This window comes from Diuraphis noxia, unplaced genomic scaffold, assembly GCF_037042655.1.
Source record: "Diuraphis noxia isolate RWA-SAM2 unplaced genomic scaffold, SU_Dnox_SAM2 contig0004, whole genome shotgun sequence".
Lineage (NCBI taxonomy): Eukaryota > Metazoa > Arthropoda > Insecta > Hemiptera > Aphididae > Diuraphis > Diuraphis noxia.
In genome coordinates, this window is record NW_028301714.1 from 50,399,739 (window position 1) to 50,426,281 (window position 26,543).

Here is a 26,543-nt window from a genome sequence, read left to right on the forward strand (position 1 = left end):
TAGACAAACAAAACAAATTAAGGTATGAATGTATGGCAATTTTTTAACAACTACAATTAAAAAAAAAAAATAGTCATCAAAAGTTATAACGGTTTTATTGACACTGGAAACATTTACTTACTGGGAAATTTTTAAATTGCGTATTTAACTATAAAGATATTTTTATAAATTATATTAATAGATTTTTAACTAAGTTATAAAAGTTTATAATAATTTACAAAAAAAAAAAATCAATATCTGAATAAATGTTTTACTATTGTTGAATGTAATATAATCATAATGTACTGATAAATAAACATAATACATATTTATGATGTTTACAAAGTGATATATAATTTAGACTAAAAAGAATATAAAACTGTAACTTATATTTTTAATGAAATTTAAAAAAAAAACATGATGTAATTTAAAATTTCTTTTAAGGATTTGATGGAAGAAGTTCAGCTGGTATTGTAGATTTTTCACCTAAGATAAACACAAAACATATTTTTTTAAAAAAAAGGTAAATAATAAATATATGTAAAAAAATAAATAAGTACACAATTACTATTTTAATAATAAGCATAAAACAATCATAAATTTACGTAGGAAACATAGGATAAAGTAATAGCAGTAAAAAAAATACTTGTAATAATAACTACAATTATGTTTTGATATTTTAAGTCATTAAATTAATTAACAAATTGTGTAGGCTCTATAATGATTACTGGTATGAGCTAAGAAATCAAAAAAAATTTATGATGGACTAAATATATATATATATATATATATATTTTTTTTTTGGGGGGGGGGGGGAGTTGAGGCTTCAACAACAAAGGCCATTAGCCTGTGGAGCTGTGGGGGAGGGAACTATAGGTTTGGTACTCGTGGACATTTTTTATAATAAAAAGGGATCATTGTTTATTTTTTTTTTATATTTAAATTCATTTCCTAACAATTTATTAAATAGAATTAATCTAAGTTAATCAAATATTTATTGATTTTTAATTTATCCCCTAATTATATTTAAAAGATAAATATATTATAAGTTATATTGTTAAAGGTTAAAAGTATCTAATACCTAGCACACAACACAGTATTAAATTAAATTACAATGAAAAATATATTTTTTAATTATTAAATAAACTAAATTTTTTTACCACTTTCTTCATCTTCATTCTCATCATTATCTGAATCAAAAGTGTTATCAGGAATATCATACAAACGAATGAGTGGCTGAAAATGGAAAATTAATTATAAATTACCTTTACTAAAAGATTATTATCTAACTAAAGAGTACAAACCTTGTTCGGGTCTTTCATAATGAGATATTTGCCATCCTTTTGCTTCATACACAAATCTATAATACATCTTAGTATTCCCCATGCGTTATCCATGTTTAAGTTTATTTGCGTTGCAAACTCAGTAGGTTTGTATTGTTGAGTTCCTAATATAACATGTTTGGACGAATCACGCACTTGTACACGGCTAACATATCCAAACTTTATGTAATCAGAGCCAGCAAGCAAAGCTTGTACAGTCCATTTAGCTAATTTACAAGCATTGTTTCGTAATTCAGTAGCTAAAACTCCTCCACGTTGTACATCTAACTTATGACGCCAATCTACTCCACCAGACAGCTATTTTGTCAAATATAAAAACATATTATATTGTAATTTATAATAAAATAAAGTTCAATATCATACCTTTGAGTCCCATTCATTAAGTGCTTTAATGGTCAAAAACTGTAAATCTCCATTTGGTACTTGTAGTACTGAGTCATGCTCACATCTAGCAACCAATACAATTCCATTATCCAAATCCCACTTACGGTATCGATAAGCAACAGAAGCTACTTCTCCATCAGTTTCATCGTCTGACACAAATGGATTGGGTTCATCAAACTTGTATCTTGCTTCTCCCTTTAATATTATATCACTGTTTAAAAACATTTGTCTTTAATTATTGAAGTAAAATATTTTAAAACTTACAGTCTTTAATACTTGTTGAGAAAAATTATGGTTGATAAATGTAGCTTCCAATGCCAAGTTCCTGGGTGAATTCAAGCTATTTGCTTCTTCTGACGGAGGTTCGACTGCTGTTTCATTCACAGTGAGTAAATCTACAATATCAAGTAAATAATAGTTAGAAACATTATCAGTTTTGTTGTATGTTTTTAAAAAGTCTTACCAAATTCAGTATTATCTCTCTTGTCAAAGAACAGTTTATCACCAACTTTATCAATAACTATGTCCCAACTGTAGTTAGATCGAGTACAACACATTAAGCATGCTAATATAGCATCTGTAGCATAAACATTACCCACTGTTTTCACCAACTATAAAAATTATTTTTAAATTTTAATACAAGAAGAAAAATATAATAACATTAATAACAGAATAAAACATGTTATTAGCTACAACAATTGTAGTGTCATTCATCACATTTATTATTGATTTTATTTTTACAAGGAGAATATTAATCGGAGTATCTCAATGTATAAAAATCTTATTTTGGACTTAGCAGTTAATTTTTACATATACAGATTCGGCATATTTATTCATGAGATAGAATATTGTAACTGAAGAATTAACACAAAATTAAGGAAAAATGAGATTTTCAACAAATGAAAAAAAACTATAACAAATAACAAACATGCAGAATAAAAGTTCATGAGGGTATACAATCTGAAACATTTAGAAACAGCTAAAGAATTATAATTACAATTGAGTCAAGAAATAACACTATATCATACATAAAGCATAAAACAAAAATGTCTTAAGTATTTTATATCAAAACAACTACTATGGAAAAAATCTAAAATAAGGATGTGTTTATAAAGTTATTGTGAGAACAATCTTAACTTGTTTATGAAATCTGCCAATAAGGCTATTACCTTAGCCAAAAAAAAATTCATTATTTATAGAAATGCGAATATTGAAGAAAGTATATGGACAAAAATAAAATTACAAAACAGAATACATTTTTAAACATATTAACAATGAAAACCCCAACATATGTAAATATGTTAATCAGTGATAATGTATGAGACGATTAGGCCACATATTAAGATCCAATTAAATAGCAAAAGATAATTTAAATAGAAGATCCCGAGGGAAAACTAAGCAATATTTTTAGGATTAATAAAGCCAACAAAGTTTTTAACATTTTAGAATTAAGAAATTATTAAGTTGTATAGGACAGATAAATAAAAAGAAGTGTATGATAAAGCAATGGGCTTGAATGACCTCAAGAGATGATACAAAAAGATATTATAATACATAAAGATGAAAGATGTTACACTGAAAGGTTTACAATAAGCTTAGAATAAATATTGATGTGTAAAATTACTTTTCGTATAATTGGATCATCAGTCGTAGTAACAGTATGGAAAAGTCTATCAACACGTTGCAATGGCTTTTCGTTTTTTACATTTATTCGGTCATATGACTTATCATAATATTCCAAGGAGCCGCAACATACACTAAAATAATTATATAAATAAAAAAAAGTTGAAAATACCTTATCAAGTTTGGTTTATAAATAAATATGAAACTTACAGATCTTCAGGTTCTTTAACAGTAGGCAAAGATAATTTTGAAAATCTAACAAAGTCCATCTCTTCAATGGTATTCCAATCAGCTCTTACAGTAACAGAAGCATCTCGACTTTTCATTTGCATGTTATTTTTATTGGATCGTCCCCCTTGCTTATTATTCCAACCTCTACGTGCATTTGGATTTTTACGATCTCTGTAAAACAATTTTTATCAATAACAAAATATATTTAGTGATAGGTAATACAAGAAGATTGTAATTTATTAACAGAAACTTATTATATTAAATAAAACTGTAAATTTAGATGACTGTAGAGGGATTTAAAATTTATATTTATTTTTACTCAACTAATCTTAATGTAATATTTAGTGCCATATTGCTGATATTCATAGATATTTGAAAACAGAAAACAAAATAGATTTTAATTGTATTTATCATAGTATTTTAGATTATATCATTAGGTACTTTAAGTTAATAAAGATGTTATAAATTGGGCTGCATCTTCATTGTATAATATAAATTAAGTCTAACTTTATAGTTTAAAATTAACTATATTTTATGTTTTTGATATTATAAGTTAGGCTATGTTATAATATAATACCTTTGAAGTTTGTTCAATTTTCCAAGGGATTGGAATTGATTAGAACCACCAGGTAAACGTGAAATGCCTCCACGACCACCTTGTCCTCGCAACATACGACCTCCTTGACGGAAATGACGACCCCGCTGGTAAGGAGGTTTTTGTACACGAGTCGTGTCAACTAAATGGAATGTGTTTTCATCTTCTTCGTGATAATATGTATACTGAGTACCACCCCCGAATTGAGATTGATATTTGTCTAGAAAATGACAAAATAAATGGTTTTCTTATGAAGTAATACAACTCCTACTAGAGAAAAGAATACCCACTCAAATATTTCTTGTCCTGCGACAAGCCAGTCCAGTCAGAAATCTAGAGAGAAAATTGGCATTGGTATTAATCACACAAATTCAAACAGCAATTTGGATCATCAAACATCTTACTTTTCCAATACGATCTCCTTTTGAGAACGGTTGATATGGCATGTCCTTAAACTGGTCAGGCATTTCGCACGGTCCCCATCCGAATGGGTTATTTTGAATCTCTGGGGGTACAAAATGAGGCACTTCTTCCGGCATCGCAAAATCTGTTATGAAAACACTATAGTAGGAATACAAAAATCTAATTACAACTTCGTAAGTAGTTTCAACCACGAAAGCAGAAAACACCGAAAGAATAAACAACGAAAGAGTCGTGAGTAGATGATGATAATAGGCGTTAACCTACAATTCATCATCACGCTATATCCAAGGAGGTTTGTTTATCTGCGGTTATGGTAATACCGCTACAAATTTGTAACCACCTGATAACGATAAGTTTTGATAAATAATGCCGGGTTATTTTGAAATTGTAAATTTGATACATAGTATTATTTAGATTGAATATTGTATTATTTCATATTTTATAATTATAATATGTTTTTATATACATAAATTTATAATCAAGATAATAATTACCAAATACAACATTTATATACATAATACTTGTAGATGGGAGGCCTATATGTTCCACTTTATATATCGTTTTACTATAGTTATTAGTTTATTACTTATTTATATTTTATACTTTTGTACTAAATAATAATAAACAATACAAATTTATAATTTTAAAAATATATTTAAGATGCATTATTAATAATTAATGTTAGTTAGGTTTCTCAAAATTCGTATACAATTTAAATACTAATTAAACTCCGGAGATTGGATACGTTCATCTTAAATAATTATAAATATTATATACTATACAATTAAAAATACATTATATTATATATAAATATATTTATTTTTTTTTATAATTAATTAGGTACGGTGTATAGTAAAATTATTTTAAACTGAAAATAGGCAAAAATGATAATACGCAGCATTTAATTACAACCGAATAAAATGTTTGAATATTGAAATATTTGTATTTAAAAATTAAATTGTTTAAACACATTCATAAGAAAATACTTTAAAATCTAGGTTGAACTAGGTATGTATATTATTATTCAAATTTCAATTGCATACTAACAACTAAGTGATAAATACTTATTCATAGTACATACTAATAAGTAATATACTACTGGCACTACTTACATACTAAGTTATTTTTTTAAAATTATATTTAAATGATCTTAAAATACATATTACAGGCCTATGGATGTAATGGTTTTGTCAACGGTGATCTGTTGTAAACACATCTCAGGAATATTGTTAATAAAGTCTATAGATAATCGATACCTAATTAAAATTTATAACTTTAAAGTGATAAAATAAATTCCTCTGGATAAGGTTGTAGAGTAAGCAGAGGAAAATGATTGAAAAACGCCTGCAAACTGTTCGCATAGGTAACACAACATCATTGTATAAATCAATGATAACGATCTGCCCGGCTCTGGTGCCTAATAAATCAATAATCAATAATAAATTCTATTGAATGTAATAATTTTTCACATTATCAAAATTATAATGAAAAAGAAAATATTATGTATATTAATAATTGCCGCCTTTTCGTTAGAATAATATTGTTCAAGTATTAAATCGAATAACATGGCATTTTAACATCATCAGTATGCAAGATTATTGTTAAAATGTGATTCTAATGAAATGATTCAATGTAGATATAAAATCAAATTTACTTGGTACTTAAAATCCTTTATAATTATTTTCTGTACAACTATTGAATTACAATATAGTTCATAATATTATATAGAATTAATACTATTATTATTTTAGACAACTAATAATCAGTTTTATATTATGAACGGACAATCTGTTTTTTTTTTTAAACTTACTCTGTCTTATTAAATTTAATCAACTTCTAGACTCTAGAGTCTAGGAAGTTTTTGCTCAGTCATACTTGAGAGAGGGCTAGACATTTTTTGTTCAGCCATCCGTCCGAAAGCTATAACTTTGCTGTAGGATTGTGATTTTGATTAGGTATATTTATTTATAAACGCATGATACGTGATACTTAATTTCTTATCGAATTAGTAATAATAACATAACTTTAAAGTAAAATTATGTTTGAAGCTGAATAATATGAGACTGTAAAAAGGGCACTATTTCTTTAACATTTTTATAAAGCAGATTACTCTTTAGATTGGAAGGTAACTAAATAACTGTTAAGTTGTATGCTATAAAATCGAAATTTGTAAGATTTCAGGATGGTTTTCATGAAAATAAAAAAAATATTGAAAATTGAGAAGAAATATATTAGCATCAATAGTACCGATTTATGCTATTTTATAGCAAAAACCAAAATTATTTGATTTAACTATGATAATTGATTTAAAATAATTTGAACGATCGAATGGTGAGTATACAATAATTTAACAACGAAAAAACAAAATATGTTCAAAAATATTAAATAAAAATATACAAATGAATTAATATATTATTTTTAGTTTAATTGGATTCACACCAAAACATAATAAATTAAAATTACCACCACAATTATTAATCATAATAATTAATATGTAGGTATTATCCAAATATTTTAAAAATGTACACATCATGATTAAATTTATGAGCTTTAGCCACTTTAATTGAAACATGCGTGTCGTAATATGATCCTAAATCCTAATATGACATGATTTTATTTCATTTTAGTGGTTATATTCTGATATTATATATGTAACCAAGATAACAAATTAAACTTGAATTTTTATATGATTTTCAAGTAACATACAATGCGATACCTACCTAATGATAATTAATCTACAGAAAAATATTGTCCGGCAAATATTTGGTTTGGTATCTGGTTCAGCATCTTCAACTTAAAGGTTAGGTTAAGGTTAGAAGATATCTCAAATTCTATCTACCATAATAGAATAGTAATTTATAAAAAATAATGTTCATAGGGCTAACATCACAAAATATAAAAGTATACAAGATAGAACTAGATGACCTTTAATATAACTTCTCAGCAGATTGAAGAAAGTTACCTATTATTGCAGGTTAATGATGTTTATTTTCTCATAATACAATGATTAGGACTGGGAAATTTCTTTAGTGTATACTAGCTTCTTTAATCTTTATTATTTATTAATTTAATAACCCAGGAACACATAAAACTTCGAGTTTATAAAATTTAAAAAGTCTCTAGATTTTTAAAAAAATCTAAAAAAAACTACAAAAACAATGAGATCTTTCGTAAAGTCATTAGAATATAGTATTTAAAGTAGGTACCTAAAAATAATCAATGAATTAATTTTCCATAAAAATCAGACATAGGTACTCGCACAATTCATTATAGCATACAGTCATAAAGGTAATATAATACAATAATATAAAATATATATATCTAGCATAATATGAAATCAGATTCTTAGATTAATTGTAATCTCAGTTTAGCAGAATTGTTATTCGTGCAAGTTTATTTTATTTTCTAGAGAATAGTGGGATATAAATAATCTCTTAAACAAATATTATTATTCCATCCGAATTCTGATACGTCACGCAGAATACGCCGAACTCGGTATGTACAAACAAGACGTAAAATATAAAAACGCTACAGCAATATATACAACACCTATATTAATTAATAATACAATAGATACTCCAATGTATAATACATTTTAGTATACAAGCCGGCGGTTCAGCATACGGTCCAACTTTGACCAAGCAGTGGGAAATCGCTAGTACTTACGGTGAATAATTTATACGTAAAAATAATACGCATAATCTATTAGCATGTTATTCGAAATAAAAATTACAAATCACTACAAACTGTATTGGTATAGCAATATCATATACATGAACATACTATGAAATGTACATCGAATAGGTGCGGCACTTGTTTATAACGTCTACACACACACACACACACACTGACATAATATTGCGTATAAATTATTTATAATTCATAAACTACAATAATTTGGTTGCACGTGGTGAAACGTGAAGTGGTGCGCATTGTTGACCCAACCGATGTTAAGCGGAATCATATATAAAACAATCACAACATTTTGATAAAAAGCTGTACAGCGTAAAGAATTCGGAGAAAATAACATTTATTGTAATTTTAATATTAAAATAAAATATTATCAATGGTATTCTAACAGTAAAAATATACATTTGAAATTCAACGGGACGTTTGATTAGAACTGAGTGGGACGTTCGACCACGATAAAAACTATACTATATTTATTCTTTATATTATATATTATATTCAAATGCTGTACGTAGCTTGTATGGACGGAATGGGCCACTGTGACCATACGAACGGTAGAAGTGACAAGTCTCAAGTGTAGGCTTGTTTAGTAGACACCTTGACGAACTCGTTGACAATATAATTATATACAATTTTAAACACAATAAAAAAAAAATATTGAATAATAATTATTGAGTACGCTAGTCTCCACGGTAATTAATATTATAACCATTATTTGGAAAATTTTTAATAACCACCATAACATCAGTATAATTACAGTTTACAACAATATAATATGGATATTAATAATAATTTATTTGTGATAAATTGATAATATATCGTATCAAAACGTGGGTTGGCCTGCTTTGTCTATTCATTCGTTTTGATTACATATTATTATTATAATATTTTAATTGAACTCTGCAGTGTGTGTGGTAATTATATATATATATATATATATATATTGAGGCGGTGGTGATGATGTGTGAACGGATATCTAAGAAGAAGCCGAATTCACGGAAACGATACGCATTATTATAATATAATTATCATCACTGGTGCCAAATATGTGTTTAGATAAGAGAATAACATTAATTACACAAACGCATATCGGGTGTTTGACAACGAGCATTAAATATGTATGTATTATACACTGCATAATTTAAGCCTCCTCGCAACGTATAATTATAGTCGTAATAATATCATTCATAATAATAATATAATCATAATCATTTATTAGACTCGTTAATTTTCACGAGCTCGTTGGCTCGTGTAAATTAATACCTATTATATCGTAGATAAAGCTGCTTTCGTGGAAAAGAATTTTCTTTTTGCCATCTATACAATATTATATGTATATGTGATCTCGTGTATTACTGTTTGTGTATGGCATATTATGCACTATATAAAGCTTTGCATGCAATTAACATTAATTTTGTTTTTTATAATTTGAACAGTCGGTAATTTGCTTTCTGAAAAATCTTGCACCTCGTAAAATTTGCATTACAAATATTACGCGTTACTTATTCGGAGAAAAAAAGACGTCTGTCTTAAAAAAAATCAACATAGTTTGATTGTCATGAAAATATAAACCTTCTAAATCAGTTTTTTTAAATCCCCAGACAAATTCCATCTGGTTTAATATTGTATACAAACCAGAACCCATTATCGCGCATTTTTGAATTTTTCTATAATAAATCGCATTTTAGTTCGTGTATATCATTGTGGGAATAACGGCCAAATGAACAGCTCCCTTGGCTTTTACACAATCTCACAGTTATCGATCCTTTTAACAATGGTATTTAAAACAATATTCTCATAGTAGGTCATGTATACACTAGTAAAAAACTATAATTATACTATATATATACAGGATGTCCCGTCAATGAGTTTGTCACCGCCAATTCTTTTCTTCAACTCACTGTCGTGTCTCACGCCACAATAAATCTATAGCCAAGATTTTTTAAAGGGGAGAAGTGTTTTAATTCAATAATTAAATAATACAAGTCACAACTCGGGGAAGGAAACTATTCACACATCCATCATGAAGTCTTACGGTCACAATAATAAATTATGAAATGTGTTTAACTTTAGAATATTTATGTAAGGAAAATATAATATTACCCACTGTATAATTTTAAATAATAATAAATAATAAAAATTAACAAATAATTTATTTTTGTATTAAACGGCCGATAAGAGAGGGTGATTTAACACCCAAAGCACCCCCTACATGTATGTCCATCGCGGACCTGACTTCTTAATAAATTTAGTGGCATATTTTTACTGTATAAAAGATTTTAGTTTAAATTATATATTAACTTTAACTTTACAAAGTTTTACAAGTGTTTGAATTGCAAACAACTTTATATTATACCTAATCAGATACCTGGGGCGCAACGATATAGGATATATTTTCTAAGAAATCATGCTGTAACCCAATTTTTTCGAGGAATGCTTAAGCCTTTAGCCCCCTCCCCCCAGTTGGCTGCAACTTGTTTGCGCACATTCTACAATTTTTACCTGAAAAATCGGAACTCGTTTGCGCACACAGTTATATTAAATGTACAACTGGTTTGTGCACACGAAAATAAGGAGTAAGGAGTCAATAGAATCAGTCGAACATCGCATAAACTTTTGGACAAGATATAGATCTGGCGAAATAGACCAAATGAAATACATAAAAATAATGGGAAACTGTTTTACGGAAAATAATAGACACGTTTACCAATCATATTATATTAAAATTAAAATTAAAATTTACACAAACAAGTATTATATTATATAATACCATGTGCTTGGTTACGGTTCAACTGTTCCCAAACGAGTGGTAGTGTTGTGCCCAAACAAGTTGTCTTTTTGGTATTTGTGCGCAAACCAGTACCGCCCCCCCCCCCCCCAATTACGGTACTACTAAGGAAGTTATGTTAGAGACAGACAAATAGACAAACTATTTATTATACTAATTAGGTACCTTGGTACCTACCATAGAATTTATTTATAATTTTAGATTATTCTACTTAATTATCTTTGAGAGAATGCCACACATTCGTATTTGTTATCTCACTTACAAGCATAGAAGCAGTTTGCGTTTAATTTTGATACCTACCTAATTTTATTATTAGAATAAATACCTGTTACTGTTCCATAAATATATTTAAATTCATTACTCCACTAATAAGGTCTGTTAGAAATAAATAATGTTATCTAAAAAAAAACAAGAGATTATAATTAATTCAAAAATGTTGCTACTGGTAGTAATTAACATCATAAAAAAGGCGGGACATCCTACTATATAGAATGCGAATATCTTATTATTAGAAATAAAGAATATACCTTTAGTCACCTCGGACTCCTGAATTCCGCGGATTCATTTGCACTTTTCGCAGCGTTTATCGGATAATTATTATCATAATTTATTACTTATTATATTTGAGTGAACAATGATTTCCAATAGTTTTTTTGACGACCTCATATTTTTACTTCGATATTACATACAGGCTGGATACTTGTTAATCCGTATTGACGTATAAATGTATAATACATTTATACGCAAAAAATTTATCAATTTGCAGGGTCTATTTAAATTTTAAAGTACATCAATCTGAGTACTTTTTCTTACATTTATAAATCATAAGTATAATTATATATAGTTTGTTCTGTATAGATAAATACACAGTTCTTAATTTAGTATAATATTATGATTTATGACCATTATAACATCTAAGGTTAAAATAAGTTTATATATTATATATATACTATATACAATATATATATTATTATGCTGTTTAAAAGTTATTACTTTATTAGCAATTAACGTGGATTTTTAGTTTTATTTTTGTTGAGATTAGAATAATTTATGACTTTATGAGAAATCGTGCATCAAATGTTCAAATCTTAGTTATAAAAAGAACATATTAATTTCTAACTTCAAAATAATTGACAAATTTTTGGTATTTTAACGAATTTATTCAAAATTTTAATTTTTAAAGCTTGTAAATTGTGACTATGTATATTTTCAATATTGTTTATGTAAAATATCTATAGATGTTATATATAATACAATCACAGTGGATGGGACCAGTTGTAGGCGTAGGCACGCAACGCCCAAAGCTCGAGGCTCTTGAAACGTTATACAATATGCGCCTTTAAAATTAAGAATGATTTTTCTTAAAAAAATCTAAATATTTTGTTTTGGATAATGCCATTTTTATTTCCTTTAATAAACCATCCATTCAATTTTCAAGCATATTTTCACACAAATCAATTTTGATGTTTCACATGCGTACGTCTCATTTTTTTTAAAATTAGTGTATGCAAGATTTTCTAGGATCTTTGTATTTAATTATCACGGTTTTTAAAAAAATATAAAATTTAAATTTAAAATGTCAATTGTTACGTAAAGCTGAAAAACTGAAAACATATTTAAAAATGTTATCATGTATAAAAAATGCTCTTTTAAACACTTGAATCTATTTACGATAATTATAGTTTATATACAATTTACGCCAAATAAAAATAAAATCGATTTTGTCAAAAACTAATTGGTTTTGCGTAACGATTCTTGGTTTTCCTTATTATTTTGTTTTTCCCTATTACTTTGATTATTGTTAAGTGCATTTTATTATTTTTATGGTAGTTTCAAATGTCAACCTCTCAAAAAAGCTTAAGAGGACGCTACACCCGCATACGTTGTCTCCGTCTTACAATTGCGTAACATAGCAAATTTTATACTCAGCAGATCACGTTTAGCTCCGTTAGTTTAAAATTTAGAGTAAATTGACCTCTTACAAAAATTAAAGGTAACATTATTATCGAGGACATGACGTAGGCTTTTTATTATATTTTAATTTTAAAGTGAGTTATGTGTATTTTAAAATTTAAAATTGTTTGTATATCTTAAAATACACATAACTCACTTTAAAATTAAAATATAATAAAAAGCCTACGTCATGCCCTCGATAATAATGTTACCTTTAATTTTTGTAAGAAGTCAATTTACTCTAAATTTTAAACTAACGGAGCTAAACGTGATCTGCTGAGCATAAAATTTGCTATGTTACGCACTTGTAAGACGGAGACAACATATTATGCGGGTGTAGCGTCCTCTTAATTCAATATTTTATCAGAAAACACTCTCAAGTTGAAGATTGAAACAATTTTTCTACTATTTATCTTGTATATATACTATATAGTATCAGTAATACACTCTCACAGAGTATACTCTAAAAAAGCGGGTAAGTGGGTATCGCTCTGCTGAACATTAGGGGGTGGGGTGGACCTCTGACTAGGGTAGGTTAAATTTGAAGGTAATGATAGGTATCATTGTATACGAAAAACGATTCTGAACGGAGACGGTTTATCTGTCTATAAGATGTATTATAGATTATTAAAAATTTTCAAATCTTAGATTTAAAAAGAAAATTTTTTATGAATTTCTAGGTAGCTTAAAATAATTTGCGATTTTTCGTGATTTTTACGTGTTGTCAAAATTTAAATTTAAATGCTTGTAAAAAAAAAAATGTGACTATGCATTTCTTTTATTTTTCAACTGCTATTGTAAAAATATTTTAGGAGCCTTGTATTGAATTTTCAAATCTTAGATCTAAAAAGAAAAACTTTTATGAATTTCTATCTAAGATAATTTGAAAATTGCAGTAATTTTTACTTATTAAGTCAATATTTGAACTTCGAATGCTAATAAAAAAAAATTGTGCCTATGTATTCTTTTAATTTTGTTAATCACTATAAGAATAACTAATGAGGAACTTTGTATTAAATTGCCAAGTATTTTGATTGGGCCAAAAAAAATTTATCGACACTTCAAAAAAAAATTTTCAGAAAAATTGAAAATTTCAGTTGTCTATAAATATCTCAAAATATTTTGAAAATTAAATCATGTAAAGAAAATGCCAATCTTAATAACTGGTAAAAGTTTCAAGTATCTACGACTTATACTTTTTGAATAATAACAAATGTTTAAAATCGTTTGAGGATAAATCGTTCTCGTTACGCTATTTCGTATAAATTTAAAATTCAAAAGCACTTAAAATGTTTCCTATAATGATGCGATTCTTTTAAGTTGGTACACTAATTATCTCGAAAAGTATTTACTTTTTTCAAATTATTTTTTTACATGGTTTCAAGTTATTAAAAAATCAAAGGTTTTATTAAAAAATTATAGTTTTAAATATTTTTTATCCTTATAATTTTTTAAGTTTTTTACTTTTTTGAATGACAACATAGTTTTAATTTCATATTCCAAAGCAGAATATTTTTCTATGTATTTTTATTCATAAAAATCGAATTTAGGGCTAGTAGTTTTTGAGTTATAAGTATTTAAAGTTTAGATTGGCAAAGTGGAGTGGTACGGAGTTACCCCGCAAAATGTTTGTCCACTACTCCGCTTGTCTAAACTTTAAATACATATAACTCATAAACTACTCGTCCTAATTTCGATTTTTATGAATCAAAATACTCAGAAAAATATTCTGCTTTGGAATATGAAATTAAAACTCTATGTTGTCATTCAAAAGTAAAAAACTTAAAAAATGATGAATATAATTTTTTAACAACTTGAAGCCATGTAAAAAATATTTTGAAAAAAGTAAATACTTTTCGAGATAATTAGTGTACCCACTTAAAAGAATCACCCTGTATATTAGGATTGACGGTTTTTTCGATATACCGTCAATACATCGGTTGTTGTTCAAATACCGCAGCAACCGTTGTACGTTACATAATATTAATATTAAAAGGTATATTATTAATCCTTCATCCATCTCGACTAACTACAAAAGCAAAGACCCTTATTATTTTTATCACCTTAATATAATTTTTTTTTAATAATAATTAAAAATTCCTCCCTTTAAATAGAAAAAAAGCCATCCCTATACGACTGTGTATTATTATTTTTTTATAAATAAGGTAGTTTATCTACCGTTCCCTCTATATAATAAATTATTAAACATAATATAACAAATATTATAATATTATGTTTTAAATAAAATGTTTACACTCCCTCGGTTTATCATTTAAATGTTTTCCGGTATCACAGCAGTTTTTCAATTTGTGCCGGTACTACGGTATACAATTTCATATCAGTACCGAATCTAATCCTGCAATACCGGTTTCCGATTTCAATAGTGTCAACCCTAATATATATTTATAATATACACGAATATTATAGTTGAATTAAATTTCATACTGCAATTAAAACTCATTTTTATTTTACGTTTGATTGTACCGATTGTATCATCTTGTGTATTTTTGAAACAAAAATTTCATTACAAATTAAATTTGACCTAAATATGGCATTAAAAATAACAACATGATGTAATAATAATTTACATTAAAAAGTATAATTTGGATATGCATTTAAAAGATATTTACATTTATATTAAGAAAATGCGTGCGAAATGAAAAAAATTAATTATCATTTGATAGCGTAGAGTTTCATTTTGCGTAATTTAGTCATATTATATCTGTAACCAAATAGTTATCCTACTTATCTAAATATTTCAAAAAACTATATAAATTTTACGGTTGTATTATTAGTAATTTTATACAATGGTAAAAGCCAAAATCTACATAACACTACATTGTTTAATGTATACTATGCACAATGCTTTATAAAAAATTCACAATGGCGAAAATTGAATAAGTGAAAAGTAAAATATATTTATAATATTATAATTGTTTCTGCTGTATATAAAAATAGTAGGTATGTATATAGGATATCTATAATCTATATAATACATATACAACGTATTTTCTTCTAATAATTACTATATATAAATATAAACACGTAATAATAATTTGTACACGCACATGCGCTAATAACTTACTATATTATAATTATATACCTAACATAAATTAAGACTGACAGTAAAAATACGACAAAAAATTAAAATAATAGTATTATAATAGTAGAAAAGTAACGTAGACGACGTAGAAAATAAATTGATCACAGGCTATACGGATATTGGAGTAAATATTCGATCAGTTCGTTTGGTAGTGATGTAGGAGTGATGGTGATGAGACGCTTGTGCCGGTTGATTACCAGGCGGGCCATGTGCTTCAGCGACGGGAACCCTGCGGCGGTGACCTTGACCACTGGCCGGCGGAGGTTCAACCACGAAAAGAACTGGCCACACTGGTCGATCCACACCGGGTACACGAGCATCTGGCGGGCTGCCTCGATCCGGGACAGCCGCACGTAGTAGTCGATCAGCTCGATTGGACATCGGAACTTCGGTACGCTGAAAGCGCCTGTTCGACGTGGCATCGAGTCTAGCCCAAACACTCCATCTACATACGTGAACCGGACGCTCATAAGCCGAGACTCACCGGTGCGGCCTATCTGCACGTCCATGGTAAACAGGTGTTCCGAGTGTCTGGAATCTCGAACGCAAAATCGACCCGCCGGCATGCTGGCCAGTGCATCCGCGGCCCAGGCCTGTGCCTCGGTGCCCTCGTAGTACCAGCCGGACGCCCGAAGCCGAGCAACGGCTGTAGACAGCACGCGCAGGTCGCGAGCACCCGCAGCGTCCGATAAGGTAACCGACGCGACCATTGCGGCGGTGGCTTCAGTGGCCACGCTGCAGATCGGGGCGTCATCAGGAGTGGATGAAGCGATGCATCTACTGGTAGGATGCACCGCGGTGGACCGGACGGCCACAGGCAACGTCGAGACAGCGGCGGCCGTGATGGTCGTGCTACAGCACCGGGATCCCGTTCCTATCTGCTGCTGCTTGATGCGCCTGCACGACACCACTCGGCCACCGGCCAGCGTTAGCTTGGACCGTTCCCGAGACAGCACGTGATTGATGTGCATCTGGTACAGGACCACATTGCGCTGTTCGTACGCCCACCTGTCCCACAACCGGATCCAACATGCTTGCAATCGCATTGACTTGTCCGCATCCTGGAGCATGGCTGCTGGTGATGCAACTGCAGCGCCGCCATTATTCCCGTTGTCCGGCAGGTCTGTTTTCCAGCACTGAGTATTTAACATCTTCTACCCATGGCCTGTACACCCCACTGCGTCCAACGTCAATACACGGGGTAGTGGTGCCTATACGATCGCCGCCACTGAAACAATATAATAACAACAACAATAAATAATAATATGGATAATACATTATATACAATTATAATTCATATGCCGAATTCCGGCACACATATGTTACCTATATTTATTATAATTAATAATAATATATAATTCGTGGCTTTAATCAAAAAGTTAGTTGTGTATACTTTATGTCTAATTATATAACAGTAATAATAATGATTCAGCAAAATCAATATTACTTTCGATCATTTCTATCACGTCAAACTCGTCGAAAAATAATAATAATTTAAATAAAAATAATTATTAATATATATTAGTTTCGAGACTATGACATATTATAACCAAGTTACACTTGGTAAAATTCAAAAAAACGAAGACAAAGAGATAAGTATCGTATCGTTTGCGAAAGAGAATGTAACCCTTGGAAGTCCCGTCACGTGCGGTCTTTGCAGCGGTATTGATTTCAACACGAGACCGCAAAAGTCGCTCGACACGCTTGAATAATTATTATGCGCATAATAGCAGCATATAAATATTATATACTTAATATCTTTGTTATTATATTATTAAAATTCATTCATTTATAAAAATTCCTATTCTTATTCTGATCTCCGAAATGTATTGCTTTATAAATGCAATGTAATATGTCTTCTGAATAGGTTATGAATTTATGACTAGGTATATAAATACGTAATACGGATTGCATTTCTAGTGTTAAAAATGTATATAGCGTATGGTATACGTTAAAACAGTTACCTTGATGCATTAGTTCGATTTATTCATAAGCAAATAGACACTGAAATTTGCACAATCGCACACATGACATACCGTTGTTATTATTAATTACCTACCTATTATAATATATTACGTACGTACAACGTACCTATGTGGCTATGTATAAAATTATAAAAGTATACATTATTATTTCTTATGCTTGTTGTATACACACTGCAGATTTAATAGCATGTATGATGTGTTCGGTATTTTTGATTTTGTAGTTTAAGTATACTAAGGCTGCAAGGCGAATATTATTAGTGTTGACATTTGACATGTGTCAACAATGATAAGTAAATAATTATGTGTAACAACAACATTTATGATCTACAAAAGTATTCTTTAGAAGTAACAAATGTTTTTTTAATGATTATTATGCTAATGTCGGTGAAGTATATATTATACACTAAAAAATTTAAAATATTTAAAATAAAATAATATACCAAATAACTTATTTTTTATAGAAATATTCTCTAAATTATATAGAATTTAATATACTATTTTAATTATATGGATCTCTATACAAGCAACTTGCAATATTTTAAGAGTCGAAGAAAGTTGAAAGTACGAGTAAGCTAATAAACACACGTAAAATTAGAGTGATGACATTAACATTTGGTATACAGTATAAAAGATTTTGGTTAACCTTTAATGGATCTAAGTCCAACTATTTTAAAATCTAAAAACATTATTTCATAACTTTAAAAAATAAATAGTTTATACATAGGTATACAATATACATATTACATATTATAATATTTACTAATAAAAAAATATATTTGATTACTAAACTTAATAAAAAACTCGTAAGCTTTAGTCATAATTAGATAATTGGAAAGTTCACTTTGTATAGGAAAAAAAGGTGTCCCGTAAAGTAGAAATATACCAAAACATTAGAACAATTATCATGCCTATAAAATATAATAGCTCAAAAAGAATAAAATATTTTGAAAACTTTACCATGCATTGAAATTGCTAATATATATAAACATTTGGCCAACTTTTCAAGTAATAACAATTATTTGTTCTTCAATTCCAACAAAATAAAAAAAGTGATTTTGTCGAAAATTTGTCAATCTGGTTTTCTCTATTTTTTTCCCAATTATTAATAAAAGTACTATATGTATTTTGAACTTCAAGTAGGTACTAACTAGAATTACTTTCTTTTCAGGAAATATATTGAAGTTTAAAATCACAATTTTTTTTATATTATAAATCAAGTATAAATACCTATGTTTAAAAAAAAATTATCATTGTTAAATCAATAATATACATTCATCGTTCATTCAGAATTTAAAATTAGTTGTTAGGAAATAGAAAGTCTGAAAATGTAATAAATTTTTAACAACATAAAATAATTTTTACATTTTGGTTCCTTTGTTGAAAAGTAAACTTCAGAAGTTCAATTATTCATAAAAAACTTGTGGACTTACGATGAAATTTTTTTAAATTTCACTCGCTAAATTGATGATGAACTTTGTATTAAATTTATAAGATTTTTGATCGAGTGTTAAAATAATTATATACTTTTATAGAAAAAAAATAATAAAATTCAAAACTTTAAAATGCAAATACAATTAAGTATCCAAAAGAATAGGTATATAATTATTTTGAAAATAATATCATGTCTAGAACATTTTAATACAAATTCAATTTTGAGGAACCTGCAGCTGTAAATGTTCAAGGTTTTGTATTATTACCGTGAAAAATGTGTTTACTCCAATCTAATATCCTACCAGTCTTTATTATAGTTATAATAGATACCTAAATACCAATTGGGTAATTTGTAAATATTAAAGTTTACATTAAGACGTTCTTAAGCTGTATAATAATTGTATATATTATACAGAATGTCCCGTGAGGATTTACCCATTGCGATATCTCTGAAATAATGGCGATATCAAAATTCTGGTTTTGTAATAAGACTCACAGAGATAAACCATAGATACATGACATTTTCACCGAATATTTATATAAGTTTATTCTATCCACCATGCAATTTTCAAAAAAAAATCCACTCAAGTTGAACTATTTATTGGCATATGCAATTTTCGGTAATCATTAGTTTTTTTAAAATTAATATAGGTAAAAATGTATTTCTTGGATAGAAATACTAGAAAATCTTGAAAATTTAATGCAAGGCTCCTAATATATTGTTAAAATAACAGTTGAAAAATAAAAGAAATACATGATCACAATTTTTTTTTTTATAAGCATTCAAAGTTTGAATTTTGATAAACTAGTACAAATCACGAAAATTCGCAAATAATTTTAAACAGGAAATTCATAAAACATTTTCTTTTCAAATCTAAGATTTTTTACAAGTTTGTCAACCTTTATTATAAAATAAATATCCACCAAAAAGTCAAATTAAGTTTTTATGAGCGTTTAAAATTTAAATTTTTACAATATTGGATTTTCACTATAGACTTCACATTTAGCGATTTTCTTATTTTGGTGTAACTCTAAAACAAATGACCGCAGATACTTGAAATTTTCACTGAATGTTTTTATAGGCATTTTCTATATTTGATAAGATTTTCAAAATATTTTGATTAGTTTTGGGCTGTTTACTGACGAAATTTTAATTTTTCAACTTTTTTAGGTTTTTTTTTCTATTAATGTCAATAAAATTTAATGGTTGGGTTAAAAAGCTTCAAAAATTAATATAAGGCTTCCAACATATTGTTGCAATAGCATTTGAAAAATTTTAAATTAAAAAATTTTGTTTCATCCATTTTCTGGTTTTTAATTTTTGTCTAATTTCAAGAAAAAGTGCGAATTATTTAACACCGTAATGTTTTCAAACATGTGACCCGCCGCGCCGCGCGCATTCTCCTACGGCCGGCAGAATACTTATTTCCATGTTCCTAATAGTTATAATCATATTTTATTTCTTCACAACTAGAAAAAATATTAAAAATCAGAAAATTTATGAAAATAAAATTTTGAAACGTCACTATTTTCAGAAAAAATTCTACAAAATGGCCATCTTTAATTTTTTTGGAAATAATTAAATAAAAAAATATATTTTTTACAAAAACATTAAAATAAATTAAGAAATGAAATAATTGTAGTTCTTATCCCTGTAAATCTTATTATAAAACCGGAATTTGGCTATGTCCATTATTTCGTGAAATATCGCAATGGATAAATCCTCGCGAGGCATCCTGTTTACTATATATACTATATTATTTTATTTGTATTATAGATATCAACTTCTTAATTTTCATTTATTACATCAATAAGCCTGTGTCTTATATATTAGGTACTTATAATTTATGTTCATTTTATAAACGTATGAACCTTGTTCAATGAAACTTGCCAATGATATACGGTTGCATTCTAACCAAATTGTAATCAAAGATTAAACCACATTAGGTAAAAATATGGCATAATATTTGAAAAATTGCTGCAAAAATATTGTCTGTCTATCCACATTTTCTGGGTTCGGTCAGATTAAATGATAATCCCCGTGAATAATTGATTTCGCTGTGTTAATGGCTAGTTATGCAGGCAGCAGCTGAATATTAATACATTTCCAACAAAACGTGGTTTTAGCGAGAATACGCCGCTACCACAGACATAATTTTTTTTTTATTTGTAAGTACAAAAAATAATATTTGTACATAAATTATTAAATTATACACGTCATGGTACTACACGTACATACGAGCACGATAATAATCAATAATACATATGAAAATATACTAGATTATTTGTCTATAGATTCAGATAGATACCTACTCTATACACATTACTGCACGCATCGTATTATATTGTATATGATTTAATGGAATACGTATACATAATATTATATTATACACTTATATTCCTTCTATCTTTGTTCTGGGTAAATTGAATAAGCACATCGTATATCCTGTCATGTGTAGAGACGAGAGTGTCTCCTCTCCTGATAACGATACGATGAATACGGAGACAATCTGATATAGACGCTAGACTTCTAATATAATGGTAGAACATCAGACAATTGGATTTAAGGCAAGGAATTGCACGAGTATACAGAACATTCAATTTGATGAAAAATCATTTTCAGAATATTTTATTTGACATTTTTTCTTCCGTGCGCCTACCATCGAATAACACATTAACACTACACGACGTCTACACCTCATATTTTTATTAAGTTTAAACTTTAAAGATTATATATTATAGATAAACAAATGTATTATAGTCGACCATTCTATAATTTTATCAATATCATGACACTTTATTATTAATTAGTTCACCGGAACTATAAATGGATTATGCGCTGTCATTATGATTTATGAATCATTATGAAGATATGAAAGGAAAATAATAATAAATATAATAAATAGTTATAATAATATATATTTTATACTTTATTGCAACGTTGACAACTCAATACGCAATTTACGTTTCATCAACTAATAACTAAATAAATGGACCATTTTAAACCAAAGCAGCGGCCATCGCTCTGCACGTTGTGAAGCTAAATTGAAGGGTTAGCCGACAAGTGCAGCTCCAGCTAGGAGTGAGACGGGGTGGCAACACATCCCTAAACTTTAAAATTATTACTTTATATTTTATAACAAAGAAGAAGAAATTGATTTTTTGTAAGTAAGATCTATTTATAGCCAGCTTAAACCCCCTTCCTTCAAGAAAAAAAAGAAATAATAATAATATTGATGAATCTCTGGTTAAAAGTTCAAACAGTCCGATCGAAACCAATATAGTGTGGTTATCGGTGATATTTCTTATGTATTTTAATTAAATTTTTAGTATGTTATAGCGAGTACACAAATAATATTAACGATTTTTTTTTTTCAGTCAAAATATTTATTTAAATATTCGTTCATATTATTTTTATTATAAAATTACCTATTCACCACTGATTTCTATGAACAAGAAATTAAAATTAAAATTATTTTCTGATGGTTTTTAGGGACTAGTAGTGATGGGAATAGGTAGCGGCTTAGGCTAGGACAAGTGTCGTACTCTGCGAACTCAGTCTATAGGTAAAACCTCAATTTCAAAAAAAAAAATGACTCAATTTCCAATGAAGAAACCGTATTTTATATTACAATTATCATTGTTGGAATAATTATAAATAAAAGCTGATAATTGTTGAGATAACAAATATTTTAGTCGCGAGAAACGGATTAAGATTCAGGGTTTTTAAACCAATGTGTTTTTTTGGGTGATGACATTTTTTTCAATAGAAAAATATTCAATATCTTTTTATAAGCAATTAAAGTTCAATTTTTGACAAATTTGAATATCCAAAAGTAATAAACTATTTTGATAACTTAGTGAACTCGATGGTTGATACAAAAATATAAACTAGGTATAATATAAACTTCAAACATTTCAATTTTAAATTTATCATTCATGTACAAAAAAATCTTCAAAATATTAGTTAGATTTATAAATTTATAATCATTTAAAAGTTTTGACAATACTTCAGTTTTTAGATTTTGAGCGGAGCGATGAATGTATTAATTCTACAATGATTTGTGTTTTTTCATCAATTATTTTAGGGCAGTATAAATCGTTTCTGGTAAAATAGTGAGCTTTTTGGTACTTTGGGTAAGATCAATAGTCAAAAAATTCTCAAAAATGTACAAATTAGGTATGTTGTGTTTAAAAGTATATAAAATGTTCAATTTTTATAGGTAGCTAGTGATTGAAATTAACACAAGGACACTGGACAAGGTTTCACAAGGAATTTCATATTATAACCAAGAAATCTAAAAATCTAAGAACACAGATCTTTATGATAGACATTTTATTCAAATTTGAATGAAATTAGATATTTAAATAAAGATTAACAATTTTAATCGTTTAGTTATATACATTAGATTATTTTATTATATTTTATAAACTCAATGAGACAATGACGAGCGTTACCCACTTAAACGCTTTTTTCGATTTATATCGATATAATTTTTGTTTCCTAGTCGAAAAATTTGGAAGTATATAATACGTAAGATTCTTTATTAATATTGAAAATATCGTGGGTAAAATTTTTTGGTATAAGCTTTTGAAATTCAACATTTAACATCCAAAATAAAAATCGTCAAATTTAATAAAATGATTTTTCCTCAAACTTTTTATGGGCACTTGAAATATTCTGATTTATTTAATTTTTTTTGCTGATTTAAGGTTCGTGTTATACTTATAACATCTCTAATTCTACCAAGAATTTAATTTACAAGGTTTCTCGTTCGTTAAAAATTATTAAAAATATATATATAGGTAGTGATAAATTTATAATGCGGGTACTATAATAATAATAATAATAATAATAATAATAATATATTATGCGCATTTTTACCTTGGTATGTACCTAATAGATGCTGCATAATATGTTTATGTATAAAATAGCGACGGGAGATTAATATGCTCACAAAACTGGATGGATTATGTCTATATGAATACGTTTAAATTTTAAAATATATAATACACGGCATACATGGACTCGGACAGGTGCATTATTATAATCATACACGATGCACCTAGATGCGCAAATTTTGTCGAGAGATCCGTTATCGTGTGTCGGCATGCAAAATCGTGTAATATTAAATTGTACAGATATGATCCAAACGAAAATTGACATTGATACACATTCGGACATGGTGTACATAATATTTATGCACCGGGCATAGGTTTTGAAGTAATTTTTTTTCTTTTGAATATATAATATGTTATTGTATAACATTATTAATTTACGCACGCCGGCGCTTGACATTTACGACTCGAGTATTTCTGACGATCAGTAAATCACTGTTATATCTTATATAATGTTATACGATGCTATAATATATTATCGTACTTGATGAAGTGATATTTTTTAAACATATTATATACGAGGTACCTATATTATATTACAATACATACCCTGAAACAAAAAGACGAAGATGGCGATATAATGAACACGAGATGTTCTGCTGCTACCTATTATAATTTATATTGCTAGTTTAAATACACGCACCGTTGTATAAAATAATATGCTTATAATTTATTTGTATGAACACCGACTATGTATAAAATATGAGTGTGCGCGAGTGTCTAGAGAAAATTAAATACGAAATCAGTTATACAAAGACCGAGTGTGCACCGGACGGGATTAACAATTTCGAGAGACTTAATGACACCAAGCTGTGTAATGTAGAACACGAATAATCATTAAATTATGTTACATTAATGAAATTTACTTAAGCTACGCGCTGTCGATAACGAATTCCGTGGATTCCTACTCCTATTCCTATACGATTTTACTAGGTAGGTAGTGTTTATTGTCACGCCCACGCATAAATAATTATATCAATCAGTGTTCGGTGATGATGGTTCATACATTTTTTGAAACCAACAAAAATCATAAATATTTTACAATGTTATTTATATATTATTTTACAAGGTTGATTGGGTCTTAAAATTATTTGAATAATATTAATGCCCTATTCTGTCATTTTTCAAGCCTATTTAGACCAACGGACTGAACTTCTAGGTGAAATGCCAAAATATAAAATGTAAATAAATTCAAAATTCCAGAATTTAGATTTGTTCTCAGAATTTCTAAAAAACGTCTTTACGTACCTCTATTCTAATTTTAAACAAAATTTAATTCCATGCACGAAGAACCAAATGTATTTTAAAAAAGATTTCACAACAGACAAGCTTCCACCCTAACTCCCAAACAATGAAACAAAACATTTCAAAATTATTACTCGAGTGGAACTGGTATATTGTGATCTATTAAACAAGTCAACGAAATAAAAACAATTAAAAAAAACTTTACAACTTAAATTAAATTAAATTATTTATTTTACAGTTGAGTGTCGTCCTCGGGGTAGTTCCTTTTGATATTATATATTTGTTTCATTGTTTTCTTCTTTTATCAAAATTCTGTATTAAAATAACTGTGCATTGAAAACAGATTATATAATATTTTCTGAATACAATTTTTTTTTTTTAATTCAATGCTAGTGGAGGTGGGACTCAATGAGCCATTCCCGGTAAACATGGAATAACATTTATTTTTAAAGAACACGTATGTTTAAACCTACCTATAAAATTACTGTGATTAGTAGCGACTATAATAAATAATAATATAATATTCAGAGATCGCGTCATACAATGTTGGAAAAGTACGCATCTTGGTGCACAACTGTCGGACGCACGCAAATCCGTTGTTTATGAATAAATTATTATAATAATTATTATTATTATAATAATTATTATTATTATAATAAATAATATTATTTTAAATTTATTGTGATACCTAAATCCCAAATACTTTTATATTACAGAAATATAAAATCATATTATAGCTCACAATAACCATGTGGTGTATAATATCATAATAATAAGGTCTTGGCCCTCGGGCGCAACAACGACCCGGAACAAAATATGAATTGTTTTCGTTATCCAATCATATTAAATTATATCGAAACCGTTGTGATGT

The 26,543-nt window shown here is 28.0% G+C and overlaps 2 protein-coding genes across 5 annotated transcripts in view; both read right to left on the minus strand.

Moving 5' to 3' along the window:
- Positions 1-76: 76 nt before the first annotated feature.
- Positions 77-4,811, minus strand: LOC107168328 (eukaryotic translation initiation factor 3 subunit d1). Its single transcript, XM_015517700.2, has 11 exons — positions 4,560-4,811; positions 4,446-4,488; positions 4,138-4,375; positions 3,540-3,731; positions 3,331-3,463; positions 2,170-2,317; positions 1,971-2,101; positions 1,686-1,901; positions 1,284-1,619; positions 1,140-1,215; positions 77-465 (listed from the first exon to the last, which is right to left on the minus strand). Exons 1-11 carry the CDS (start codon positions 4,692-4,694, stop codon positions 419-421), a joined length of 1,695 nt encoding a protein of 564 aa, XP_015373186.1. The 5' UTR covers positions 4,695-4,811; the 3' UTR covers positions 77-418.
- Positions 4,812-15,583: 10,772 nt separating this feature from the next.
- LOC107168326 (uncharacterized) overlaps positions 15,584-26,543 on the minus strand; it is a 30,609-nt gene continuing 19,649 nt past the window's right edge. For 3 of the 4 annotated variants that reach the window (XM_089225901.1, XM_015517698.2, XM_089225903.1), the window contains exon 2: positions 15,584-17,340. In XM_089225901.1, the coding sequence (XP_089082027.1) occupies positions 16,214-17,263 (1,050 nt within the window). In that variant the 5' untranslated portion in view covers positions 17,264-17,340 and the 3' untranslated portion in view covers positions 15,584-16,213. Of the gene's footprint in view, positions 17,341-24,976; positions 25,202-26,543 lie in introns of those variants that run through there. The other variant, XM_089225902.1, reaches the window with a different exon arrangement.

Excerpts from the sequence above, each read along its gene's own strand:
- LOC107168328 (XM_015517700.2), bottom strand. The coding sequence starts at position 4,694 with ATGCCGGAAGAAGTGCCTCATTTTGTACCCCCAGAGATTCAAAATAAC. Across the intron at positions 4,489-4,559 it reads AAGGAGATCGTATTGGAAAA|ATTTCTGACTGGACTGGCTT; the intron begins GTAAGATGTTTG and ends TTTTCTCTCTAG. Across the intron at positions 1,216-1,283 it reads TTATGAAAGACCCGAACAAG|CCACTCATTCGTTTGTATGA; the intron begins GTTTGTACTCTT and ends TTCCATTTTCAG.